This window comes from Hyperolius riggenbachi, chromosome 6, assembly GCF_040937935.1.
Source record: "Hyperolius riggenbachi isolate aHypRig1 chromosome 6, aHypRig1.pri, whole genome shotgun sequence".
NCBI classification, from domain to species: Eukaryota; Metazoa; Chordata; class Amphibia; order Anura; family Hyperoliidae; genus Hyperolius; species Hyperolius riggenbachi.
This window is the reverse complement of record NC_090651.1, coordinates 387,238,819-387,260,930: the sequence shown is the minus strand read 5'-3', so window position 1 is coordinate 387,260,930 and position 22,112 is coordinate 387,238,819. Positions and strand designations below refer to the sequence as shown.

At 44.6% G+C, this 22,112-nt stretch overlaps 1 protein-coding gene across 1 annotated transcript; it reads right to left on the bottom strand.

Moving 5' to 3' along the window:
* Positions 1-348: 348 nt before the first annotated feature.
* Positions 349-21,141, bottom strand: LOC137523124 (uncharacterized). The gene is made up of 5 exons (XM_068243355.1): positions 21,070-21,141; positions 14,326-14,451; positions 11,000-11,146; positions 8,616-8,765; positions 349-546 (listed from the first exon to the last, which is right to left on the bottom strand). Exons 1-5 carry the CDS (start codon positions 21,116-21,118, stop codon positions 407-409), a joined length of 612 nt encoding a protein of 203 aa, XP_068099456.1. The 5' UTR covers positions 21,119-21,141; the 3' UTR covers positions 349-406.
* Positions 21,142-22,112: the final 971 nt, after the last annotated feature.

The following is a 22,112-nucleotide window of genomic DNA, read 5'->3' as shown; positions in this document are numbered from 1 at the left end:
GAGAATGGGCATAAAAAGAGCATAAAGAGGAATAATATTTATACTAGGCCTGTGATCTCCATCCTGTGTTCTTCCCCCTTTATTCTGCCAAACAACCACCACTGTGTATGTTCCCTCACCCTGCTACTTTGTCCAGTCAAGGCCCCCTGTCTGTCTGTCCCGGTATGTGCTGCCACCTCTCTCTGTAACAACCTCTCTGTACAGTACAAAACATATTCATCATATCACATGTCGCCTCAGCTACACTTTAATTGTTTGTTATTCACCCCATCCGATCCGTTCGCCAATATTTTTGATTTTCAGATCATTCATGCAAATCATCATGAGTATAATTAATTTATCAGCTTTTATGCATTACTAATAATTGTAATGTGATCTCGTTGTAAATGCCTTAAGAATTCTTCAGTTACACTAGATTAGTAGGTGGAGTATCGTAGACCAGTCGAGTGTAATTGAAAATTGCCAGACCAGCAAGGGTGGAGTAATCAGAGTGGCTGATATCGGAAGATACGCATCCTTTTGCTGAGAATTCTCTATCAACTCCACCTGAATGAGAAAAGTGTACAGATTAACACAAATGCCACAATTACTGAAATAAACAGTATACAGAAATACCAGAAAACATCAATCACACATTTTTTTCATATATTAAGTAGAGATATGCGGCAATCGTTTTTAGGGTATAAAGGATCTCTGGGAGGTTTTGGAATTCCAGAGATTTGAGCTAAGATGAGCTTAGAAGGAAGTACAGGTTTCCCCTCTAGTATATTGTTAAATGAAAATAAAGTAGGGGACAAAATATCAACAAATGTTTTACAGTATAGGTCTGAGTACGCATTGGGGGAGGGGCTTTGGCACTTTTTTTTGGGGGGGGGGGCTAGTTTCGGTGATTTATAGATCAAATTGGAGCAAAATAGAAAATTGTAGCAAAATAGAAGTTTGCAGAAGCATTGAGATATTTCATTATTTCTAGTTACAGTTTTAGGAAATATTTCTATCAAAGAGAATGGATAAGGGGTGGGGCTAAGATAGCCTGTAGAGTTTCTAATTTGATAATATTTTCTTAGGGTCATCATTTCTTAGCTAATTATCCCCTCGATTTGTTGAGTTGCTTTAAAGGATACCTGAAGTGACATGTGACATGATGAGATAGACATGTGTATGTACAGTGCCGAGCACACAAATAACTAGGCTGTGTTCCTTTTTTTATTTCTCTGCCTGAAAGAGTTAAATATCAGGTATGTAAGTGGCTGACTCAGTCGTGACTCAGACAGGAAGTGACTACAGTGTGACCCTCACTGACCCGATACCGGCGACAGAGAAGACTGAGGACGGCGGCGTGGGAGCGATCTGTGCGGATGGGGCTGGAGGAAGTCCCAGGTAGGTGTAAAACTTTTATTATAAAACGTCTCTGGTTTCCTATAATGACCGCTCTTTGATCCAGAGGGCATTTTCTTGTGCCAAGATTACAAATATGATTCTTTAAGTACAATGTGGGGTATTGTTGAACAATTTATGTAAATACTTACAGAGTAAGAAATGTTAGACCCCTTTATCTATTTACTTGGGTGGTTGTAGGTATTTTAGGATATATTCAGGCAGCGTAATATGACCATTTATACAATTAAACCACCCTCCTTTGTAAAAAAAGTTGGTCATTGACCCCGCCCACTCAGTGACCAAGTTTATGAGCTTTGGGGTCCTTGGTTTTAATAATTTAAATTTTTCCTGATAAATAAAACAAATATGATTGGCTGTTTGTAGCTCCACCCCCTTTTCTGAATTTGAACCCCAGTCCCCCAATCACAGACTGTGCCAGGTTTAAGACTTCTGCTATTAAGAGTGTAAGAACGGCAGCAATTTAAATATTCCCCTTTGAAAATCAATAGGTGAATTTTGATTGGCTGAGGTAGGCTCCATCCAGTGAATATTAATCTCAGTCACCCAGTGACCAACTATGTGAAGTTTAAGAACCCTGCAATTAACAGTGTGAGAAGGGCTGCAGTTTACATTTTCCCAGTGAAATATGCAGGATTTTTGGCTTTGCACACTTTTTGTAACCTGGACACACAGTCACTCAGTGACCAAGTTTGTGAGCTTTTGGTTTCCTGGCATCAAAAATGTGTGACTGGAAGCAGTTTATCCAGCAAAGAAATCTGATGATCTGATTGTGACTCCGCCCCCTTTAGTGATTTTTAATCCCAGGCACCCAATGACTGACTGTAGCAGGTTTGAGGCCTCTGCCTTTAATGGCGTAAGAATGGGAGCAATTTAAATATTCCCCTTGAAAATCAATAGGTGAATTTTGATTGAATGTTGTAGGCTTCACCTATTTTCCTGACAATGAATCCCGGTGACCAAGTGTGCCAAGTTTAAAAACTCTGCGATTAAAGTGGATCCGAGATAAACTTTTACTCATAGCATAATTGTGTTCCTTTCATATAGTTTATAGGGCATTCCTCAAGCCAAATATTTAGTTTGTTTTGTTTTAATACTCCAATTCCCTATAAACTAAACAAGCCTTGCCCACAGTTTTTCAGAGAGCCTTGGCACTCAGTCCCAGGTAGCAGGGGCTTATGGGAGCTCAGTCTGAGCAGGAGGAGGAGGAGGTTACTAGCCAGAGATTTCAGATGCAGAGAGGAGGAGGGAGGAGTGAATTTGTCACAGGCTGTGACAGACTGAGGGCTGGAGATGCTTTCAGCTTGCCTGTGTGTAATGTGATAAACAGAAAATTGCTGCCTTCATTGTATTACAGGAATAAATAATCATTTACTGTTGAAGCTGTTTGCAGCTAGATTTGCTGTGTAAACGATCTAAACTTTAGATAAGATATATAGACAAGTTACTCTCTACATTACTGCACATCTTGCCTAGTGATTGCACCCGCAGTGACCCCCAAGGAGGCGGGTTCTCTCTACATCACTGCACATCTTGCCTAGTGATTGCACCCACAGTGACCCCCGAGGAGGCAGGTTCTCTCTACATCACTGCACATCTTGCCTAGTGATTTCACCTGCAGTGACCCCCAAGGAGGCGGGTTCTCTCTACATCACTGCACATCTTGCCTAGTGATTGCACCCGCAGTGACCCCCGAGGAGGCGGGTTCTCTCTAGATCACTGCACATCTTGCCTAGTGATTGCACCCGCAGTGACCCCCGAGGAGGCGGGTTCTCTCTACATCACTGCACATCTTGCCTAGTGATTTCACCCGCAGTGACCCCCGAGGAGGCGGGTTCTCTCTACATCACTGCACATCTTGCCTAGTGATTGCACCCGCAGTGACCCCCGAGGAGGCGGGTTCTCTCTACATCACTGCACATCTTGCCTAGTGATTGCCCCCGCAGTGACCCCCGAGGAGGCGGGTTCTCTCTACATCACTGCACATCTTGCCTAGTGATTGCACCCGCAGTGACCCCCGAGGAGGCGGGTTCTCTCTACATCACTGCACATCTTGCCTAGTGATTGCACCCGCAGTGACCCCCGAGGAGGCGGGTTCTCTCTACATCACTGCACATCTTGCCTAGTGATTGCACTTGCAGTGACCCCCGAGGAGACGGGTTCTCTCTACATCACTGCACATCTTGCCTAGTGATTGCACTCGCAGTGGAGGACTAAACCAAAATACAATGATCTGCAATCCTCTGGCTTCTAAATTCAAGCTTCAGGAATCCACCAGTGTAAAGTAACATGACACGGGGTCCACGGGAATCTTACAAATAACCAATATTTAAAAAATGGCAAATTAAAGAGGGAATTTTATTATTATTTTTTGTAGATTGTAAGCCTTCGGGCAGGGTCCCCCCCTTGTGTCTCCTACCTGTTCATGCACCTCCATTACTGTGCACCCATCCTATGGATCTGAGTGACCCTAACTTGCCTAATCTCCAAGCTCCCCTCCAGTGACTAAGCATTACCTTGTACTCATTCTGTGCTGTGTGATCTCCATGCTCCCCTCCAGTGACTGACTAAGCATTACCTGGTACTCATACTGTGCTGTGTGACCTCCATGCTCCCCACCAGTGACTAAGCATTACCTTGTACTCATACTGTGCTGGGTGATCTCCATGCTCCATCCAGTGACTAAGCATTACCCTGTACTCATACTGTGCTGTGTGATCTCCATGTTCCCATCCAGTGACAGACTAAGCATTACCTGGTACTCATACTGTGCTGTGTGATCTCCATGCTCCCATCCAGTGACTGACTAAGCAATACCTTGTACTCATACTGTGCTGTGTGATCTCCATGCTCCATCCAGTGACTAAGCATTACCTGGTACTCATACTGTGCTGTGTGATCTCCATGCTCCCATCCAGTGCCTAAGAATTACCTTGTACTCATACTGTGCTGTGTGATCTCCATGCTCCCATCCAGTGACTAAGCATTACCTTGTACTCATACTGTGCTGTGTGATCTCCATGCTCCCATCCAGTGACTAAGCATTACCTTGTACTCATACTGTGCTGTGTGATCCCCATGCTCCCATCCAGTGACAGACTAAGCATTACCTTGTACTCATACTGTGCTGTGTGATCTCCATGCTCCCCACCAGTGACTAAGCATTACCCTGTACTCATACTGTGCTGTGTGATCTCCATGTTCCCATCCAGTGACAGACTAAGCATTACCTGGTACTTATACTGTGCTGTGTGATCTCCATGCTCCCATCCAGTGACTGACTAAGCATTACCTTGTACTCATACTGTGCTGTGTGATCTCCATGCTTCATCCAGTGACTAAGCATTACCTTGTACTCATACTGTGCTGTGTGATCTCCATGCTCCATCCAGTGACTAATAATTACCTTGTACTCATACTGTGCTGTGTGATCTCCATGCTCCCCTCCAGTGACCAAGCATTACCTTGTACTCATAATGTGCTGTGTGATCTCCATGCTCCCATCCAGTGACTAAGCATTACCTTGTACTCATACTGTGCTGTGTGATCTCCATGCACCCCTCCAGTGACTAAGCATTACCTTGTACTCATACTGTGCTGTGTGATCTCCATGCTCCATCCAGTGACTAAGCATTACCTTGTACTCATACTGTGCTGTGTGATCTCCATGCTCCCATCCAGTAACTAAGCATCACCTAGTACTCATACTGTGCTGTGTGATCTCCATGCTCCCATCCAGTGACTAAGCATTACCTTGTACTCATACTGTGCTGTGTGACCTCCATGCTCCATCCAGTGACTAAGCATTACCTTGTACTCATACTGTGCTGTGTGATCTCCATGCTCCATCCAGTGACTAAGCATTACCTTGTACTCATACTGTGCTGTGTGATCTCCATGCTCCCATCCAGTGACTAAGCATTACCTGGTACTCATACTGTGCTGTGTGATCTCCATGCTCCCATCCAGTGACTGACTAAGCATCACCTTGTACTCATACTGTGCTGTGTGATCTCCATGCTCCATCCAGTGACTAAGCATTACCTTGTACTCATACTGTGCTGTGTGATCTCCATGCCCCATCCAGTGACTAAGCATTATCTTGTACTCATACTGTGCTGTGTGATCTCCATCCTCCCCTCCAGTGACTAAGCATTACCTTGTACTCATATTGTGCTGTGTGATCTCCATGCTCCATCCAGTGACAAAGCATTACCTTGTACTCATACTGTGCTGTGTGATCTCCATGCTCCCATCCAGTGACTAAGCATTACCTGGTACTCATACTGTGCTGTGTGATCTCCATGCTCCCATCCAGTGACTGACTAAGCATCACCTTGTACTCATACTGTGCTGTGTGATCTCCATGCTCCATCCAGTGACTAAGCATTACCTTGTACTCATACTGTGCTGTGTGGTCTCCATGCCCCATCCAGTGACTAAGCATTACCTTGTACTCATACTGTGCTGTGTGATCTCCATCCTCCCCTCCAGTGACTAAGCATTACCTTGTACTCATATTGTGCTGTGTGATCTCCATGCTCCATCCAGTGACAAAGCATTACCTTGTACTCATACTGTGCTGTGTGATCTCCATGCTCCATCCAGTGACTAAGCATTACCTGGTACTCATACTGTGCTGTGTGATCTCCATGCTCCCATTCAGTGACTGACTAAGCATCACCTTGTACTCATACTGTGCTGTGTGATCTCCATGCTCCATCCAGTGACTAAGCATTACCTTGTACTCATACTGTGCTGTGTGGTCTCCATGCCCCATCCAGTGACTAAGCATTACCTGGTACTCATACTGTGCTGTGTGATCTCCATGCTCCATCCAGTGACTAAGCATTACCTTGTACTCATACTGTGCTGTGTGATCTCCTAGCTCCATCCAGTGACTAAGCATTACCTTATACTCATACTGTGCTGTGTGATCTCCATGCTCCCCTCCAGTGACTAAGCATTACCTTGTACTCATACTGTGCTGTGTGATCTCCATGCCCCCATCCAGTGACTACGCATTACCTTGTACTCATACTGTGCTGTGTGATCTCCATGCCCCATCCAGTGACTAAGCATTACATTGTACTCATACTGTGCTGTGTGATCTCCATGCTCCATCCAATGACTAAGCATTGCATTGTACTCATACTGTGCTGTGTGATCTCCATGCCCCATCCAGTGACTAAGCATTACATTGTACTCATACTGTGCTGTGTGATCTCCATGCTCCATCCAATGACTAAGCATTACCTGGTACTCATACTGTGCTGTGTGATCTCCATGCTCCCATTCAGTGACTGACTAAGCATCACCTTGTACTCATACTGTGCTGTGTGATCTCCATGCTCCATCCAGTGACTAAGCATTACCTTGTACTCATACTGTGCTGTGTGGTCTCCATGCCCCATCCAGTGACTAAGCATTACCTTGTGCTCATACTGTGCTGTGTGATCTCCATGCTTCATCCAGTGACTAAGCATTACCTGGTACTCATACTGTGCTGTGTGATCTCCATGCTCCATCCAGTGACTAAGCATTACCTTGTACTCATACTGTGCTGTGTGATCTCCTTGCTCCATCCAGTGACTAAGCATTACCTTATACTCATACTGTGCTGTGTGATCTCCATGCTCCCCTCCAGTGACTAAGCATTACCTTGTACTCATACTGTGCTGTGTGATCTCCATGCCCCCATCCAGTGACTACGCATTACCTTGTACTCATACTGTGCTGTGTGATCTCCATGCCCCATCCAGTGACTAAGCATTACATTGTACTCATACTGTGCTGTGTGATCTCCATGCTCCATCCAATGACTAAGCATTGCATTGTACTCATACTGTGCTGTGTGATCTCCATGCCCCATCCAGTGACTAAGCATTACCTTGTACTCATACTGTGCTGTGTGATCTCCATGCTCCCATCCAGTGACTAAGCATTACCTTGTACTCATACTGTGCTGTGTGATCTCCATGCTCCATCCAGTGACTAAGCATTACCTTGTACTCATACTGTGCTGTGTGATCTCCATGCTCCCATCCAGTGACTAAGCATTACCTTGTGCTCATACTGTACTGTGTGATCTCCATGCTCCATCCAGTGACTAAGCATTAGCTGGTACTCATACTGTGCTGTGTGATCTCCATGTTCCCATCCAGTGACTAAGCATTACCCTGTACTCATACTGTGCTGTGTGATCTCCATGCTCCCATCCAGTGACTAAGCATTACCTTGTACTCATACTGTGCTGTGTAATCCCCATGCTCCAATCCAGTGACTAAGCATTACCTTGTACTCACACTGTGCTGTGTGATCTCCATGCTCCATCCAGTGACTAAGCATTACCTTGTACTCATACTGTGCTGTGTGATCTCCATGCCCCCATCCAGTGACTAAGCATTACCTTGTACTCATACTGTGCTGTGTGATCTCCATGCTCCATCCAGTGACTAAGCATTACCTTGTACTCATACTGTGCTGTGTGATCTCCATGCTCCATCCAGTGACTTAGGATTACCTTGTACTCATACTGTGCTGTGTGATCTCCATGCTGCATCCAGTGACTAAGCATTACCTTGTACTCATACTGTGCTGCATGATCGGGTCTTTCTTGTATTCCTGTATTGTCTTATTGCTGTATGTCACCCCTAAATATTGTCTGTAACCTAAACTAATGTCCAGCGCTGCATAATATGTTGGCGCTATATAGATACAATAAATAAATGAATTTGTAGAATAGGTGCTACTAAATCATACAAATTCTACACACCAAATTACTTTACAGTGGATGCTTCATTGACATTGACAAAAAATATATATATATATCTTTATGATCTGCTAACAATCTGTATAAATATTATACCATGTAAAATTGTATACTACAGTGAGAGAAGTACTTTTTTGCTTAGTGAACTGGTTGCTTGTTCCCCTGACTCAGTAGGCTGCAAAATCAAAACATTCTTACATACACGTATTTATGTGTAAATGTCTAAGTGCAGAAATATATCCACACTTGGAGCATTAACAATTACCCCTGTAAAATCTTGCTTTTGAGTAATGTAAAAAACAACAAAAAAAAAACAAAACAAAAAGAAAAACCTACGTAAGATAAACCTACGTAAATCACCAGAAATACGGTTAAGAAAATGTAACACAAAAAAGTGGTACTAAAAATGTAAAGCTTGCATCTAAAGAAACAGTAAAAACCTTACCAGGTACTAAAATGTGTCCTGAGATATCTGAACATTTGTCATCGACTCCTGGACAGATTGATGTTACATCCGTCTCACAAGTGCCCAACGTGTTCGTTGCAAAGCAAGATGGACACCGAGGACCCAGGTGATCATTGATGTCAATTGGCACTGTAGAAATAGAACATATTAGTAGATGGAAGCGCAGATCTTTCATAAAGGGGTTTGGGGGAGATTTGATGGCGCAGCGAGCTGGGAACACAAAGTGAACACTCACGTCCTGCGAGCTCCAAAGGTCCAAGTCCTGCCGGACTTCTCTGCCTGCAGTGCCACTCATGCTCTAGAACAGGGGTAGGGAACCTTGGCTCTCCAGCTGTTAAGGAACTACAAGTCCCACAATGCATTGCAGGAGTCTGTCAGCCACAGTCACGATTAGTGAAGACAAATGCATTCTGGGTTTTGTAGTTTTATCACAGCTGGAGATCCAATGTTCCCTACCGCTGCTCTAGAATAGAGATGGCCCAAGCTGTTCGCTGGCGAATGGTTGCCAGCAAACTTCTGTGGTTCGCGATCGCGGAGAACCGCAAACTTTTGCGGAAGTTTGATTTGCCCCCATAGTGCATCATTAGGGTCAACTTTGACCCTCTACACCACAGTCAGCAGGCACATTGTAGCCAATCAGGCTACACTCCCTCCTAGAGCCCAACCCCCCTTATAAAAGGCAGGCAGCGTCAGGCATTGGACTCACTCATGTGCCTGCAGTAATTAGGGAAGGGAGAGCTGCTGCAGAGAGAGACATAGGGAAAGCTTAGTTAGGCTCTTGTAGGCTTGTTAGCTTGCTCCTTGCTGATTCTTATTGCTAAAAAAAAGCACCCCTGCCTGCCCTAAGACTCAGTCGGTCCCCACACAGCATCTCTGCCCGCAGGCCGCTTGACTGCCTTCTCCGCCACCACCAACAGGGTCCAGGACTCCAGGCAGATTCCTGAATTGTTAAGGCCCCTGCTAGCAGCGGCCGCTTTAATAATTTTTCTAGTGCGTGTACATGCCTGCCTAATTTTTCTGGCTGCACTAAAGCTGCAACAACAAAACAAAAGGCATGTGTCAATTCCCCTTCGTGATCACTACCTTGCCACGGTGAAGGGGCTTGCGTATCACAATGAAGCAATGACTGCCGGCTATATGAGTGTCTCGGGTGGGGGGGACACACCCAAGATAATAAGGTAGTGGACAGACCAAATTTGATCAGCTGGACAGTCACTGTTGTTCTATCATTGAGCTATCTCAGCCCGGCGACCATATGGGCTTGAACACCGCCACGGCCTACACTCTGGCCATAGTGCGCACCAGTCCAGCACGGCCATCACTACACAAACAGCTGTTTGCGGTGCGTTACACAGTGAATTTGGTGTGTCAGTGTGAAGCAGTACTCTAATTACACTCCCTGATTCATGTATACACATGCAAGATGTTTTAAAGCACTTTAAGGCCTGCAATTTAGCATGCAATGTGATTTCTGCCCTTAAAACGCTGCCCCTGAATTGGATTGCTCAGAGGACCTATTTCCCTAGCCATTGATGCACCAGAGTGCCATTTGTGCATTCTTGGCATCAGAAAAGGGAGAGAAGCAAGGCAGACACTCTGATGCTGTACGTGATGATGACACAGAGGCGCTAAGCTTAGACCTGCATGAGTTGTGTACTCCTTGTTATAGCCTGATGAAGTGGGATATGCCCACAAAATGCACTTGTCGTGTTGCACTTGTCTGGAGTATGTAAATAAATTGTTTTTGTGGAAAAAAGTCAACAGTATCTTGTGTCTACCTCGGGGTGGCAAGTCCACTGCTGCCTCCTTCATTTTAAAAGTTTTTAGCTTCTTCTATACTACTGGCGCCTCTGTACAACTGTACATTAATCGTATCCACCCCTGGTGGGCGGGATTTGGCCCCTTTCTTCCAATCTACAGAGAGGGACATCTTATTCTTGAATGGGGACAGGTCTAACACTCCCCACCTGCCTATATGGTGCTAAGGATCCTTTGAACTTCCTGGCAGTAAAACCTTAAACAAACTAGGAACAGTGACAGACAGGTTGAGATAAGTACTTCAGAAAATAGCATTGCTCTCTGATTAAATTAGGAGAAGAGCTCAGAGAAACTCTTTTACATAGATAACAACTGAAGATTCTTAACTCTTCCTGTATTGGAAACCATATGAGACTATATTCTTTGCTACCAATGTTCCATTTATTAGCTGTACTACACATACAAATCATTCTCTCATACGTTTATTTCCCCTTCAGATCCCCTTTAAGGTCACAAGCTGGTGTGAATATTATATGCAGGCCAAGAAATGTCTGGATCTAGCTGAGGAGGATAATATAACAAGGAACACTCTTCCCAGAACTTACTGTTGTAGCCATCAGAGTTACACAGATCTCCTGTACAGCATTCCGTGAAAAGCGATACACGATTTTCATTTGTGGCAAATGCGTTAGAAGCTGCTTTGCAAGGCAAGTTCTCCGCACATCGCTTTAAAACCGAGTGAGTTTGTTGACCTGTAAAAACAAAAGTGATATCAAACAATAGTAGTAACAACAACTATAATAATAATAACAACTATTATTATTTTTATTTATATAGCGCCAACATCTTCCATGATGCTGTCCATAGTGCAAAACAGCCCCATTCACGGTACCGTCACCAAAATCTGTGGAATCCCATTTAACACTTTTTTTTTAAAAAAAAAATTGCATTTACATTTTTTAGGAGTCTATAGCAAAGCCCGGCACATGCTGGAAACACCAAATTTGCAGGGAGGACAGTGGGAACAAGAATCAATTTTTTTTTTTCAAAAAGACCTTATAGTTTTTGAGAAGATCAATTTTTTTATTTTCTTTTTAAGTTGAGTGTGGGAAATATGGTAATAGTCGCTGAATTTAGCGTTTACGTGCTAGAAACCTGCAAAAGAAAATAATTGGGATGCGCTGAAGCCTATAATTTACTGACCCCACACAGGGGGAGCCACCCACTGTCCAAAATGACCGAACAGAAAAAACAACCTACAGTGGGTGTCTTCAAAAACAGTATCAAAATTTATTTAGAACATCATTACACCTTCATAACATTACCCTTATCCCCCCTTAAAAACACGGCCGTGTTTACCAAACGTCAGCTGACTCCACACATTCAACTTCTGCACAACTAGGCAACCTCAATTGCTAGCATACTATTCCCTATGGCAAGGGTTAAGGTAGCTCTCTTATTTCTCAAACAATTATGTGCGCTATATTGTCACTTGATTGCAACAACCCAAACTGATGTATATCGTGCAGCGGGTACACTGGAGGCGTGGTTTATAAAGCTTCAATGTAACGTGAAATCAACAATTCCTTCAGTTGTATGCACGGACAGTGCTCCAAACAATGTCACAACCTCAGATTACAGATTGAAAAGTATTCTGGCAATCTCATCACCACTTGATAACTTCCTTCATGCCCATAAAAAGGTCACATGCACGGAATTCCATATAATGCCTTTATCTTGGAGTTTGAGCTTTGACACAGCTTCTGCACGTGGAGTCACACTACCACAACTCCCATCACAGGCTTGATTAGACAGTCACAGTTAAGCTTGCCATGCAAAAGCGGACATACAGCTGCGGACAAATAGCACTGCCCTGCGGGCTCTCACCACCGCTGGTTGCCGTGTCACTAGCCTGCTTGTTGCCCTGTATCCAGTCCCAGACTCCGCTGCTACGTATCACCATCAGATGAGGCATATAGTTGTAGAGACTCCAGGCGTTGCGTATAGCGTGCTCAGCTTGTTAGTGTTCCGGTCAGCTGATCGTGACGGCCGTGTCACGTGACATGTTTCGCTCGGCGCTACTCCAAGCTTTCTCAAACGTAATTGGGATATGCCTCATCTGATGGTGATACGTAGCAGCGGAGTCTGGGACTGGATACAGGGCAACAAGCAGGCTAGTGACACGGCAACCAGCGGTGGTGAGAGCCCGCAGGGCAGTGCTATTTGTCCGCAGCTGTATGTCCGCTTTTGCATGGCAAGCTTAACTGTGACTGTCTAATCAAGCCTGTGATGGGAGTTGTGGTAGTGTGACTCCACGTGCAGAAGCTGTGTCAAAGCTCAAACTCCAAGATAAAGGCATTATATGGAATTCCGTGCATGTGACCTTTTTATGGGCATGAAGGAAGTTATCAAGTGGTGATGAGATTGCCAGAATACTTTTCAATCTGTAATCTGAGGTTGTGACATTGTTTGGAGCACTGTCCGTGCATACAACTGCAGGAATTGTTGATTTCACGTTACATTGAAGCTTTATAAACCACGCCTCCAGTGTACCCGCTGCACGATATACATCAGTTTGGGTTGTTGCAATCAAGTGACAATATAGCGCACATAATTGTTTGAGAAATAAGAGAGCTACCTTAACCCTTGCCATAGGGAATAGTATGCTAGCAATTGAGGTTGCCTAGTTGTGCAGAAGTTGAATGTGTGGAGTCAGCTGACGTTTGGTAAACACGGCCGTGTTTTTAAGGGGGGATAAGGGTAATTTTATGAAGGTGTAATGATGTTCTAAATAAATTTTGATACTGTTTTTGAAGACACCCACTGTAGGTTGTTTTTTCTGTACGTGCTAGAAACACCAAATTTGCAGGGTTTGTTAAGGAGGAACGAGGGAACAAGACATAAAAAAAAATCTAAAAGACCTTATAGGTTTGGAGAAAATAAATTTTAAAGTTACGATTGGAAAAAGTATACATTTAAATGCGTAAATAACAGATAATGTATAAGCAGAGCGGTAGTGTCAATTTACATATATCAGAAGAAAGAGCAGTGATTTTCCTGACGGGGCTTTCAGGGGGTCCGTAGGCAGTTGTGTACAGACTCCCTGGAAACCAGGAGCTATACCAGCCCTCATGGTCCATGCAAGCCTGCCCCTCTCCCCCAGAGCCATTGTCCAATCCATAGACAAGGGGCTCTTCCCCACCTCCAGTGCCCTAGGAGGAGGTGGGAGCCAACAATGCCTTGGGTGGTTCATGGTAGCATCTGGGAGTCCCCTTCAAGATGGAGATCCCCGTGCAAAATGAGTATAGGGGTACAAAGTGGTCGGTCTCCATCCTAAAGGGGACCCCCAGATGCCACCATGACCCTCCGCCCCCAGAGCGTCATCGGCCTCTGCCTTCTCCTGGGCAACAGAGGTGGGGAAGAGCCCCTTGTTCATGGATTGGACAAGGGCTCCAGGGGAGAGGGAGAGGCTTGGTTGCCCCTCTCCCCCCCGGAACCCCCCATACCATAGTCCATAGCTACATGGCTGGGGCTCCACATTCTGGCTATCCCAGCCTGCATGGGGGACAAGGGGTTAAAGAGATCTGCAGCAGCCGCAGCACTTACTCACCTCCCTGGCATCCAGCACTGCAGTTCTCCCTCCGTATTCCGGATGGAGCTGTAGCCTTATAGTGAGATCGCCACCTGGTGTCATGATGACAGCCGGCGATCTCACTAGGGGAATGCAGAGCCTCGGAGGACAGGAAGAAGAATGTGGATCCCCAGGGAGGTGAGTGAAAACGCCCGCTGCGCACCATTGCTCTGCATAGACCTTGTGTCGGTGACCACGAGTCTAGCTCGGGGCTACCGATCTGAGCTGCGGCTTTCAAACTCCAAGCCTGACTTGGGGTTAATGCCAGGGAGGTTAATTTAAAATGAGGATTAGACATACCGGAAATGATCAGTCGTTCAGAGACGGTCATACAGGCGCTGCCTTCTGGGCATAAAACTTCTTCACCTTCACAGTCGTCCGAATCCCGGGCGCGGCAAGCATGGCACTTGTATTGTACACCCAGCACTAAAAATACAACAAATGCACAGTTATATTACTACAATTACCTGATCGAATAGACTGGTGAAGAGAAAACACTATAAGGACACCTGAAGGGGGAGGAATATGGAGGCTGCCATATTAATTTACTGTTATTATTATTGTTATTAATGTATATAGCATCAGCATCTTCCTTGGCACTGTACAGCAGTATACAGGGTATAACAATACAAAATAGACAAAACAACAGTTAATACAATACAAGAGTGGATAACAGCTGATGCAGTGAACAAATTAACTACATATTTTGACACGGGTGGGAGGTATGTACACCCATTACACAACATTGTGAGACAAAAGGGGAGGCAAGCCCTGGCCAAAAGGCCTTACAGTCTAAAGGTTTAAGGTATAGGACAGTAGGTAAAGGGAAGCTGTGTATAAGGTGGTAGAATGGTGGTTAGTGGGCAGGGTGTACGAGGTAGGAGAGTATGCTTGCCTGAAGAGATGAGTTTTAAGTTTGAACCTGAAAAGAGTAAAGTGTGGGTGAGTTGCAGATGTGTTGAGGGAGAATGTTCCAGAAGAGGGGAGAGGATCAAGAGAAGTCTTGTAAGCGGGAGTGGGAAGAGGTGATCAGGGAAGGAGAGAGAAGGATATTGTTAGTAGAGCGGACATTGCGTGTAAGATGGTATGTTGGCTGATGGTGTAATGGTTAAGGGCTCTGCCTCTGACACAGGAGACCAGGGTTCGAATCTCGGCTCTGCCTGTTCAGTAAGCCAGCACTAATTCAGTAGGAGACCTTTGGCAAGTCTCCCTTACACTGCTACTGCCAATAGAGCGCGCCCTAGTGGCTGCTGCTCTGCTCTGGCGCTTTGAGTCCGCAAGGAGAAAAGCGCAATATAAATGTTATTTGTCTTGTCTTGTCTTGTCTTGTGTATCTCACTAATATTATAAATGCAAAAGTTTGGATGTTTGGAAGTTTGTTACTCGATCACGCAACAATGGCTGAACGGATTTGAGTGAAATTTGGCACACACATAGTACATTACCTGGAATAAAGTATAGGATACGTTTTAGCCCAATAACCACAAATTTCACTGTGAAAATGTAAACTGCAGCCATTCTTACACTGTTAATGGCAGGTTTCTCAAACTTTGCACAGTTGGTCCCTGGGTGATTTGGATTAATATTCAGAAAAGTGGGTGGAGCCTACAAAAGCCAATCAAAATTCACCTATTGATTTTCAAGTGGAATGTTTAATTGCTGCCATTCTTGCACTATTAATGGCACAAGCCTCAAAGCTGGTACAGTTGGTCATTGGGTGACAGGGGTTCAAATTCAGAAAAGGGGGTGGAGCCACAAACAGCAAATCAGATTTGTTTCATTTAAATGCAAATTTTTGATGCCAAAGACAGCAAAGCTCCCAAACTTGGTCATTGAGTAATTGAGTGATTGTGTGTTAGGGTTAGAAAAAGTGGGCACAGCCAACACCAGCCAAATACATACCCAAGCAATGCCGGGTCATCAGCTAGTCTGGAAATAAGTTGATTTAGATAGGATTATAAATTGTATCCTTTGTGTAACTGGCAGCCAGTGAAGGGAGTGACAGAGGGGGATAGGGCTGGAGAAGCAGAAGGAGAGGTGGATGAGGTGTGATTGGCAGCCAGTGAAGGGAGTGACATAGGGGGATTGGGCTGGAGAAGCAGGAGGAGAGGTGGATGAGGTGTGACTGGCAGCCAGTGAAGGGAGTGACAGAGGGGGATTGGGCTGGAGAAGTGGGAGGAGAGGTGGATGAGGTGTGATTGGCAGTCAGCGAAGGGAGTGACAGAGGGGGATAGGGCTGTAGAAGCAGGAGGAGAGGTGGATGAGGTGTGATTGGCAGCCAGTGAAGGGAGTGACAGAGGGGGATAGGGCTGGAGAAGTGGGAGGAGAGGTGGATGAGGTGTGATTGGCAGCCAGTGAAGGGAATGACAGAGGGGATAGGGCTGGAGAAGTGGGAGGAGAGGTGGATGAGATGTGATTGGCAGCCAGTGAAGGGAGTGACAGAGGGGGATAGGGCTGGAGAAGCAGGAGGAGAGGTGGATGAGGTGTGATTGGCAGCCAGTAAGGGGAGTGACAGAGGGGGATAGGGCTGTAGAAGCAGGAGGAGAGGTGGATGAGGTGTGACTGGCAGCCAGTGAGGGGAGTGACAGAGGGGGATAGGGCTGTAGAAGCAGGAGGAGAGGTGGATGAGGTGTGATTGGCAGCCAGTGAAGGGAGTGACAGAGGGGGATTGGGCTGGAGAAGCAGGAGGAGAGGTGGATGAGGTGTGACTGGCAGCCAGTGAAGGGAGTGACAGAGGGGGATTGGGCTGGAGAAGTGGGAGGAGAGGTGGATGAGGTGTGATTGGCAGTCAGTGAAGGGAGTGACAGAGGGGGATAGGGCTGTAAAAGCAGGAGGGGAGGTGGATGAGGTGTGATTGGCAGCCAGTGAAGGGAGTGACAGAGGGGGATAGGGCTGGAGAAGTGGGAGGTGAGGTGGATGAGGTGTGACTGGCAGCCAGTGAAGGGAGTGACAGAGGGGGATAGGGCTGGAGAAGCAAGAGGAGAGGTGGATGAGGTGTGACTGGCAGCCAGTGAAGGGAGTGACAGAGGGGGATTGGGCTGGAGAAGTGGGAGGAGAGGTGGATGAGGTGTGATTGGCAGTCAGTGAAGGGAGTGACAGAGGGGGATAGGGCTGTAAAAGCAGGAGGAGAGGTGGATGAGGTGTGATTGGCAGCCAGTGAGGGGAGTGACAGAGGGGGATAGGGCTGTAGAAGCAGGAGGAGAGGTGGATGAGGTGTGATTGGCAGCCAGTGAAGGGAGTGACAGAGGGGGATAGGGCTGTAGAAGCAGGAGGAGAGGTGGATGAGTCGTGCAGCAGAGTTTATGATGGTCTGTATGCAGTACGCAGGGAGGCCGCAGAGCAGAGAGTTGCAATAGTCTAGTCGGGAAATAATCAGGGCATGCACCAGACGTTTGGTAGTGTCCTGTGTGAGAAAAGGGTGGATGCTGGGGATTCTTTTTAGGTGGAGGTAACAAGAGGAGGACAGTTTGTCCTGTTAAACAATACCAGTTGCCTGGCAGCCCTGCTGATCAATGTGGCTGCAGTAGAGTCTGAATCACACACCAGAAACAATCATGCTGGTAAACAGTCACACTTCAATCAGAATCCTCTGATTTACATGCTAGTTCAGGGGCGATGGCTGAAAGTATTAGAGGCAGAGGATTAGCAGGACAGCCAGGCTTCCAATATTGATTAAAAGGACATATTAATAGAAGCCTCCATATTCCTTTCCCTTTAGGGGTCCTTTAAGAAATGGAAATGGTTCACTTATGCTCCATCCACTGAAAGTCCTTCATCTCTCCATTCAGTGACCCACCAGCTCTGTAATATTTTATATAAACAAATCAATTGCAACTATGTGTTGTGATGTGGCCAATCATACAATCCCTCTCTGCCTATATTCTGTATTGCTGTAGGAAATTCTCATAGTAATGCATTTACATGTAGTGGTAAAGATCAATGATTATCTAAAGCTAAACCATTTTTTTTTACTTAGGGTTTGCTAACTCAATTTGAAATCACTTCACATCACAAAGTGTTACTGTGCGAAAAAAAAAGCAGTAACATATAGTAAAATGCAGTAAATTATTAAGGACTAGCGCTGGACGCCCGGCGTTGCCCGGGTATGTATTTGGCTGGTGTTGGCTCTGCCCACTTTTCCTAACCCTAACACACAATTACTTAATGACCAAGTATGTGAGCTTTGCAGTCTTTGGCATCAATACTTTGCAATGAAATAAAATTAATCTGATTGGATGTGGCTCCACCCCTTTTCTGAATTTGAACCCCAATCACCCAATGGCCAACTGTACCAGGTACAGGTGATTAACAGTGCAAGAATGGCAGCAATTAAATATTCCCCTTAAAAATCAATAGTTGGATTTTGATTGTCTTTTATAGGCTCCACCCACTTCTGAATATCAATCCCAGTCACCCAGTGACCAGCTGTGCAAAGTTTTAGATCCCTGCCATTAACAGTGTAAGAATGGCTGCAGTTTACGTTTGCGCAATGAAATTTGTATTTTTCTCCACCCACTTATTTCCTAACATTGTTCAGGTATGTATTTAGCTGGTGTTGGCTCCGCCTACTATTTCTAACCCTAACACACAATTACTCAATAACCAAGTTTGTGAGCTTTGCGGTCTGTGGCATCAATAATTTTGCATTGAGATTAAACAAATCTGATTGGCTGTTTGTGGCTCCACCCCTTTGTTTGAATTTGAACCCCAGTCACCCAATGACCAACTGTACCAGGTTTAAGGCTTGTGCCATTAACAGTGCAATAATGGAAGCATTTACATATTCCCCTTGAAAATCAATAGGTGAATTTTGATTGGCTTTTGTAGGCTCCACCCACTTCTCTGAATATTAATCCCAGTCAACCAGTGACCAATTGTGCAAAGTTTGAGAACCCTACCATTGAAAGTGTAAGAATTGCTGCAGTTTACATCCTCTCAGTGAAATTTGCATTTGTCTCCGCCTACTGATGACCCGGCATTGCCCGATTATGTATTTTTCAGGTGCTGGCTGCGCCCACTTTTCCTAACCCTAACACACAATTAATCAATTACTCAATGACCAAGTTTGTGAGCTTTGCGGTCTTTGGCATCAATAACCTGCACTAAAATGAAACAAATCATATTGGCTGTGTGTGGCTCCACCCTGTTTTATGAATTTAAACCCCAGTCACCCAATGATCAACTGTACCAGGTTTGAGGCTTGTGCCATTAACAGTGCAAGAATGGCAGCAATAAAATATTCCCCTGAAAAATAAATAGGTAATTTTTGATTGCCTTTTGTAGGCTGCACCCACTTTTCTGAATAATAACCCCAGTCACCCAGTAACCAACTGTGCAAAGTTTGAGAACCCTGCCATTAACAGCGTAAGAATGGCTTCTGTTTAAATTTTCCCAGTAAAATTTGTATTTGTCTCCGCCAACTTATGACCCGGTGTTGCCCGCTTATGTATTTGGCTGGTTTTTGCTGTGCCCACTTTTCTAACCCTAACGCACAATTAACCAATTACTCAATTACCAAATTTGTGAGCTTTGCAGTCTTTGGCATCAATAATTTGCATTGGAATGAAACAAATCTAATTGGTTGTTTGTGGCTCCACCCACTTTCTGATATTGAACCCTAGTCACCCAATGATCAACTGTACCAGGTTTGAGGCTTGTGCCATTAACAGTGCAAGAATGGCAGCAATGTAAATATTCCCCTCGAAAATCAATAGGTTAATTTTGATTGGCTTTTATAGACTCCACCCACTTTCCTGAGTATTAATCTCAGTCACCCAGTAACCAACTGTGCAAAGTTTGAGAACCCTACCATTAACAGTGAAAGAATGGCTGCAGTTTACATTTTCCCAGTAAAATTTGTATTTGTCTCCGCCCACTTATGACCCGGCGTTGCCCGCTTATGTATTTGGCTGTGTTGGCTGTGCCTACTTTTCTAACCCTAATACACAATTAATCAATTACCTAGTTTGTGATCTTTGCAGTGTTTGGCATCAATAATTTGCATTGAACTAAAACTAATCTAATTGGCTGTTTGTGGCTCCACCCCCTTTCTGAAATTGAACCCTAGTCACCCAATGATCAACTGTATCAGGTTTGAGGCTTGTGCCATTAACAGTGCAAGAATGGCAGCAATGTAAATATTCCCCTTGAAAATCAATAGGTTAATTTTGTTTGTTTTTATAGACTCCACCCACCTTTCTGAATATTAATCTCAGTCACCCAGTGACCAAGTGCGCAAAGTTTGAGAACCCTGCCATTAACAGTGTGAATGGCTGCAGTTTACATTTTCCCAGTGAAATTTGTATTTGTCTCCGCCCCCTTTTTGGTTATGGGAATAAAAAGTATACTATACTTTATTCCAGGTAATGTACTATGTGTGTGCCAAATTTCATTCAAATCCGTTCAGCCATTTTTGCGTGATCGAGTAACAAACATCCAAACATCCAAACATCCGAACATCCGAACTTTCGAATTTATTATATTAGTAGGATTAGTAGGATACTCAATGCCATGGTCATTTTCCTGGGTTCAGCCTCATAAAAACTTCCTATCGTTAAATATTGCTGTATATTAAATCTAGCCCCTCCCTCCCAGTTATGATTAGCCTAGGTCGGCTGATTAGATATGCAGAATCCCTCCAAAAACTATCTGGGAGATAAGGTATGTTTTGTACTGGCTTTGGAAATCTCAGTAACCAAACATTCCGTAGAGATGCCCCTGACAGAACAAAAGTTGTTGTCACCTGTGATAAATGTTAATATCTAAATCAGGCAAACACTGATTAAATCATGTATCCTACTAATATAATAAATGGGAAAGTTTGGATGTTTGTTACTCGATCACGCAAAAACGGCTCAACGTATTTGAATGAAATTTGGCACACACATAGTACATTACCTGGAATAAAGTATAGGATACTTTTTATTCCCATATCCAAAAAGAGACAAATACAAATTTCACTGGAAAATGTAATGTAGTGTATTATTTCACTAGAACATGAAGATACACGAGGGATTGTAACATTTTCTATATTGTTTCTCTCACCTGCAGTGTGGACAATGCTGAGGATCAGGAAGGCAAGGATGGAATTCATGGCTGTGAATCTCAGATGTCGGCTTCAGTTGGTGGTTCAGATGATATGAGGTCTTCTTGCCTCAGTGTCCTGATCTGTGAGATAATTTATGGAAGCAAAGCTGATATTTATACTTTGTAAATGCCACGTCTGTACCAAGACATAATCTCTTACTTATATTTTGAGGAACAGATCACTCCAGGTCAGGACACGAGGATCTGTAAACAGAGAACGTCCTTGGGAAAAAGATCAATAGGATTTGGAAAATTCTTCTCATCTTAGAACATATAACACGTAAATAATCTCATCCTGGTTCACAATAACTGATCACATATTTTTCCATGACCTCTGTCAGTCCCCTATCTATAATACTAATTCATGGTTGTAAGTATGCACAGACCTGGAAGCTGAGAGATCACCATGACAGCGGTCATCTTTTAAATTACAAGGATTTTGACCAGTATTGAAGGTTGAGACAGCACCCATGTATAGGAGATGGTGAGCCCAGGCAGTCGGCTCTCCACACCACCAGAGCCGTCAATGTAGAAAACAAGTCGTGCAGGCACCACCGATGTAGATAAAGCTTCTTTTATTGATCACATCAGATAAGGCAGAGGATACAACAACAGACCGCTGTTTTGAGCAATCTAGCTCATTATCAAGTTGTCAAAACACTGCATAGGCTCATCAAACATCACATACACTTATATAGTATCTATGGACCAATGAGAGTGCAGCACCAGAGCCCTCCAACCAGAGACCACCATGTCAGAGGTGGACCTGATTGAAGACTGAATAGAGAGGGAAAAAACCTCCCCTTTTGGTATTAAAAACATCAATACACCATATACATACATCCCATATATATCCCACTTATGAGGATCAATAGCGCCAATCATACCTCTACTCATGTTAATGTCGTTGTCAAAACCATCACTCGTAGCCAGCTAAAAAGCCAAAAGGAAGAGATTCAGCTAATCAGCAGGCAATACCTCCTAAAGTTCCGCCTCTCCGC

What these genes read in the sequence shown, in the direction of transcription:
- LOC137523124 (XM_068243355.1), bottom strand. Translation starts at nt 21,118, where the DNA reads ATGAATTCCATCCTTGCCTTCCTGATCCTCAGCATTGTCCACACTGCA. An exon ending in TAACTCTGATGGCTACAACA is followed by an intron (nt 8,766 to 10,999) that starts GTAAGTTCTGGG and finishes CTATTTCTACAG; the next exon opens with TGCCAATTGACATCAATGAT. An exon ending in AGGACACATTTTAGTACCTG is followed by an intron (nt 547 to 8,615) that starts GTAAGGTTTTTA and finishes TTTCTCATTCAG; the next exon opens with GTGGAGTTGATAGAGAATTC.